This window comes from Seriola lalandi, unplaced genomic scaffold, assembly GCF_002814215.2.
Source record: "Seriola lalandi dorsalis isolate HSWRI2012SDOR001 ecotype SW California unplaced genomic scaffold, Sedor1 jcf7180002054316, whole genome shotgun sequence".
Taxonomy (NCBI): Eukaryota; Metazoa; Chordata; class Actinopteri; order Carangiformes; family Carangidae; genus Seriola; species Seriola lalandi.
Window position 1 is genome coordinate 3,886 of NW_019524869.1, and position 6,363 is coordinate 10,248.

Here is a 6,363-nt window from a genome sequence, read left to right on the forward strand (position 1 = left end):
GTTTGGGTCTTCATTCAGGTAGACGCAAAGTGCCCTGAGGATGCACTCCCTCCTCATTTCAACAGTTTCATTCTGAAGAAAAGAAAATACAGACATACTTAGGACTGTAGATGTACATATACTACACCTCACATTTCATAAGCAAGTGAAATGAATGACATCTCAACTGTAGAGACAGACGGGTACACGATAAACAATTAATCAGCACAAAAAAAGCTACCACCACTTTATAGATGTCCACATTAAGCAGGGAAGAGAAGGAAAAAACAGCATCTTTGTTTTAAAATCTTTCAGGTCCAAAAACTGAACTTTTCACCCCAAAGTTTTCGCAACACTCACTAATTGATAAACCTGAAAATAGAAACCTTGATTTTTAGTGTGAATCAGGGAATTGTCGTCATGCTGTATGATGAGAAGAGAATTCTATGAACAGCAAAACGTACCTGTGTGACTGGGGCCAAAATTATGTTAATTTTCGTCCCTGCTGAGCCTCCTTTCTTCTTGAACACCTTGATGAGCTGGGCAGTGTGTTGGTCAAGTTGTGCAAGGAACTTTGAGACAAGGGGAACAGTAGTGATCCTCACAAATTCTGCCTCCACCTGAAAACATAATGTCCACAAACACAACATATTATTGGTACCTACTAAAACATTCAATCTTATAGTAAGACCTCATAAAGGTTTTTTTTCATGTTCTGCCATATTTCATAATTCAGTACAACCCTGTAACTGTCCCAAGTACTAAGAGACTTGAACAGAGATGCTCTGTGCTTTAGTTACATTTTACACAAAATGATAAACATTCCCATATGCTGCTGAAATTCTTTCACAAAAAATATCAATTATAGCCAATTTGAGAACCATACCTCTGCCACAGTGAACAGTCCTGGCCATCTGATCTTGAACTCGATGATCATGGGCTTGTCTCTGACGACCTCCTGCCTCCTGTATGCAAAGGTCTTGGCCATCTTCTCTTTGACAACTTTATCATTATGTCTCTTCTTTACCTCAGACAACAATGCCAATCTTTCACCTTCGAGGCTGTCCTGGGTCTCTCCAGCAGGATAGGGAGGACAAAAATTTACCTCTGCCTTTCTGGGTTTTTTGACATCATAGGCAGGCTTACATCTATCTGCAGGTTTGTGCTTGAGGGAATTAATGTTCAGTTCTGGGGACCCCAAGTTTCTAAGCTTTGTCCTGTAGTTTGCCATCTTGTACTTAAGGCTTATTTTCCATCCGTAGAAACCACTTGAAGATCCTTGTTCTCTCAAACATGGATGTGCTTTGATTAAAGCTTCAGCAACAGATTCTATCTCCAAGTTTGAAGGGTATGCCTTGAACTTGATGATTTGCTCAGCCAGACTTTCCAAGATGTCCGATTTAAGTTTGTGACTGGGGATCAGAAGAACTTCATTTGATATGAAGGCCTGGTTTGCACTGTGAAGTTGCATCTCCACATCATATGGAAACTTTGGTATTTGGAATTCTGTGGGCCACTGTGATCGAGTAGTTATTGAATCAGGGGAGGAGAGTAATATTGTGTCAGAAGATGAAAAAGATGCGTCATCCCCACTCTGGTTCATGTTGCCTTGGTTGAGGTCTGGAGCATCTGACAAGTGGATGATTTTCACTGTGCTCTTGTCTTGAATATCACTAATTTGGTTAAGGTTAACAAACTCATTAAAGTCACTGTCCATGTACTGGAGTCTAATGTCCCCCTCTATATCAAAATGACGTTTTATCTCGTTTGAAAGATCCTCCACAGACTTTGGCAAGCCCGATTCTATGGTCAGTTTTTCAGCATTGTTGGCGCCAAGGATAATCCGCAGTTTTACTGGTGCAGCCATCATCCAAATGCTTCAGTCTAGAAAATACAAAAATACAAGTATAAAGCCATTAAATATGTATAAATTACAAGCATTAAAATTGGAAAATCAACAATCAGCTTTGATCAAATGTAAAACAAACTGGACATTGAAGCAAGTAGGGGCCATATTCACAAAATCTTATGTTACCACTTAAATGTTGTTACTGGTTCCCAACTAGGTTTCCTTTTCAGACTAGAATAGGCACCATACATTAATATCTTATGATATTTTTAGAAGTATACGTCTAATTGTGAACCGCAATATTAATTTGTGTTGCATCCATATGATAGGAAAGATGGCCATGGTGAAGAATTTTAACAAATCAATGAAATCAAGAAAATTATCATTATTTGAACCACATTCAATGTATTCAACAAATAGTTGCCATGTATAGCTGTTTTTGATAATGTATCATTTTCTACTGACCCCATACACCTATGTTTTAATTTAGAAGTGTCATGCCAGTGAAAACTAAAACAGTGTTAAGAGGCCTGAATCTTTATGGATGCAAACAAGACCCAATTATTCACTTACTTTACACCCCAAATAGGAAATTGCGCCCATAATGTGGATGTTTTAACCTTAAAAGTTTAAGTAACTTGCCCCTAGTTGAGGTCTTTGAACTGCAACCTTTACACTGCCACATTCAAACCTGAAAAAAAGAGCAACAATGATATCAGTAAAGGAAACTTAACTTGTCAAACAGTTTTCTTCAGTAAGATCTAACTGTTAACATACCACACGCAAGCTCAGTAGTGCCACCTACACCATATCAATGAAGGAGGGTGCAGATAAAGGCTATCACAGCCAGGATCTGAAATTCAACATGTTAAAAACTAATTAAATTAGAAAATGAAATTAACTAATAAGATTTATGACTTGCTCTTAAGAGAACTATAGACCTAAAAATAAATAAGCTATTCAGAATGAGAGCAAAAGAATGAAGCTGTCTAATCTAATAAATGTTTCTAAAAATAAAAATGCTGACAACCTGATTTGCAGTAATTAAGTAGTTAGTTGTGATCATACCTGTTATGAGTACAGTGCCTTGGCCAGAAAGGAGGGAGCACGAATCATCAATGAACAATCATTCAGGACCTGAAATAACAACATGATGATTACAAAAAGAGATAAAAAGTAAACTAAAAATAAATCTGATGTTCGGATGTTAAGAGATCAATTATTGGTGCAGTTTTTACAGGATCCTTTAGAGCTACAATAGATACATTTCCTTTAAGCCTGCCATGACTTTCACACACAGCCCCATAAAAAAAAAAAAATATATATATAGAAAATATAATGAAAAAAACGGTTAGTTTGCAGTTAACACACTTGCAAATAATGTTATGGTCATGTGCTCAAAAATAAATAGGTTGAAGAACAGCCTTAAGTTCTCCCCTTTACCTGCAAAAGATGGGAGGGTGCGATTATCTTTCAGAAAATGCGGAGGGTAAAACAGACAGGCTTAGATTTTGAAAAAATTGCAGCCTTAAATTCACCTCAAACGCATATGTCTGCTCTGTGACACGGCACTCCTTTTTCCGTTTATGTTAGCATATAGCTTACAGAACGGTTCATTCAAGTTAATTGACACTAAAACCGAAACGTATCGGCCGAATAGAAGACAACTCTTATAACAAGACGTGGGCGAAATGTGAGCTGGTAACGTTACCTCAAGCCTACAGCCACTTGTCGGTGCTTTATTTCAGTTCTATAACGTTACTCTAAGTCTATTTTTACTCGCATGCTAATACATAGCATTTCCTGTAAATGCCTCACAATAAAAACCTCAGGCTAGTTCGTCAATGTAAAGCTTTTAATATGAAGCAGCAGCAGGAAAATGGTTTGTGTCAGCAGTAACTTCACCAGCTTTGAAACGGCTGACAGGAATCAGTCACCGGTAAAATAAGAGTAATATCTGAAGGTACAGACAGGAACACGGGAGTAAAACAAATTAAAACAGACACTCGGTTACAAAAGCATCCTATTAAGAGCTAAACACGTGCATGTGCAACACAGCTTTCTCTGTGGTCACAAGCATAAACTCAGGTTTTTAATGGCCTGTAAACAAGGTTGCCATCACCTGCAATGAGTAACGTTCATAGACATAAATTTATATAATGACAATTACAGACCGACTATGGTAATGGTTCACGGTTGTAACATATGCTCAGGGATTGGCGGGGCTCGGCGGGATAAAAGTACACCGACCTGGGTCATGCAGCTAGCTAACATGTAAAATTACACAAGCACGCCTAAATATAAAACACGTCTTGTATCACAAACCAAAAATACAATTATGCACAACATGAAAATAATACAAAAAATATGTATGGGTAAAAAGAAATATCCTCCTACCTTTTCCAACTCACGAAACGAAAACCAACAGCAACTTTTCCGCCAAAATTAACTGAAATCTGGAGTTCAAGTGGCCTCACGCATGTGCAGTCTGACACACCTTAAGTTTTTTCTTCTTTGGGGGTTTATGGCAGCTGGCGTTTGATTACTGCCACCTACTGGGTGTAAGAAGTATCGCAATCCTAATTCACTTAACTTAAATGTTTTGTGATGAAACAGCACATTAATATTTTGTAAAGATAACAAGAGACAAAATTACATGGACTTTATTAGAAAAAAAATATTTAAACTTAACAAAGACATGTATTTTAAGTAAAGTGAACATTAAATAATAATATAAAGTGCACAACCCACCGAGTTCATTTTTTTGAGTGTAGAACATGGACCATGGAGGATGTTAAAAAAAAGCAGTAGAAGGAATCATTTCACATAAGGAGGATATAACTCAGTTTATCCAGGAAATGGAAAGCTTGAGGAGATCATATTATCTTAATGGACAGGAAGTACAGCAAGTGTGGATGGCAGCTTTAAAAACTGACTGGCACCACGTGTGCGGGAACTGGAGTCCGTTAGACGGAGCAGTTCCACAAGCTGTCTTAGCTCACGATTCTGGTGAGCTTCTAAACAGGATACGAGCACTAGAGGACAGAGCCACTCTCAGGTTTAGATGAAGAGCAAACTATACAGAAATAGGGAGAGTTAAACAGAGAGATGAGGAGTCTTTTGAAGACTATAAAGTCAGAATGACAAAAGCCTTCAAAATGCACAGTGGTTTGGAGGATGATGGACAGCAAAACGGAGCTTTCCGCCAACAACTAAAAAACACCATCCATGCAGGGTCCAAAGATGCTATCCGCAGTTGGGTTGAGAGACATTACATAGGGTTCACTGCAGGAACCTTAGATGATTATGTTAATCATGCCCTCCATGCAGAAAAAGTTGTAAAAGAAAAGAAAAAGAAGGCCATTGGAGCCTTTTATCAAGAGGGAAAGAATAAGGTTTTCTACCACGGTGGTAGAGGAAAACGCGGTTTTAGAGGAAGAGGTAGAGGACAGAGAGGTGGAAGAGGAGGACGCGCAGATTACAGACGGAGTCAGTCAGGCTGTTGGGGTTGTGGCAAAGAGGGACATCTCGTTCGAGATTGTCCAGAGAAAGAATCCTTCTCAGCATGACTAGATCCAGAAAACACTGAATCTGTGCCCCAGACAGCTGATCCAGTACAAATAAGTGAAACAACAGCAGACGAAGTTCTCATTAATTTTCAAGACTTGATAGTATTCGGCCAGAAGTATAAATTAATGGTAAATGGAGAATCAGTCAGATTCCTATGTGACACTGGGGCATGTCGGACCACATGTAGAGAATTTCTACCTAACGTCAGACTAAGCAATCAGTGTGTGAATGTACGTTCTGCAAGTGGAAAGCTAACCCAATTACCAGAGTCAGAGCCAGTCTGGTTGAGGGACCCACAATCTTGTCAGTTATCTATTCTGATGTTCCCAGAATGTCCAGTTAATCTTCTAGGTCGTGACGGCTTGTTGTTACTAGGATTAGCTCTGATTCCCACACCTCAAGGACAGATTGTAGTCAAAAGAAAGGCAGATTTGCAAAGTGGTGACGTCTTTGTTGTACAGGGGATAGGTCAGCCGAACTACTACTACTCCCTTGACATTCCCAACAGGCCTCCGCATGAGACCGCGACTGCACTAATGGCAGAGGGAAGAAATGCGATACAAAGCCCACAAGATCAGATGGCAGAGGATGATCTGCATGTGACGCTTTGTTATCGGCGTTTCCCTGGACCAGACAAAGACTATGAAGCTAAACTGACCAGAATGACTCCTGCTAAAATCACTGTGACCTACATGTACTCAGATGCAGACAGCACATCAGTTGCAGCAGTAGCACTGACTGATGAGACAAAGACTTTGTTCAAAATGTGGACCCCACCTCACATATCTTTGTACAAAAGAACAGACCAAGACTGGAAGGACTTGGGGAAAATAGTGCAACAGGGAGAGAATGCAAAAGACTGGATACAGACGTCAACTGTAACTTGGGGGAGTGAATCTACTGGTTTAACTAGAAAAGCTTTGTTCTGGCCTGTCACAGTACAGGGAGGTGTGCACTTACAATCA

At 39.4% G+C, this 6,363-nt stretch overlaps 1 protein-coding gene across 1 annotated transcript in view; it reads right to left on the reverse strand.

Moving 5' to 3' along the window:
* LOC147819101 (uncharacterized) overlaps positions 1 to 1,225 on the reverse strand; it is a gene marked incomplete at its 3' end in the record, with an annotated part of 4,955 nt that extends 3,730 nt beyond the window's left edge. The window contains exons 1-3 of the mRNA XM_087174105.1: positions 866 to 1,225; positions 444 to 599; positions 2 to 72 (exon numbers count right to left, since the gene is read on the reverse strand). Coding sequence (XP_087030231.1) covers positions 2 to 72; positions 444 to 599; positions 866 to 1,210 — 572 coding nt within the window. The remainder of the gene's footprint in view (position 1; positions 73 to 443; positions 600 to 865) is intronic.
* Between the last annotated feature and the right edge of the window lie 5,138 nt (positions 1,226 to 6,363).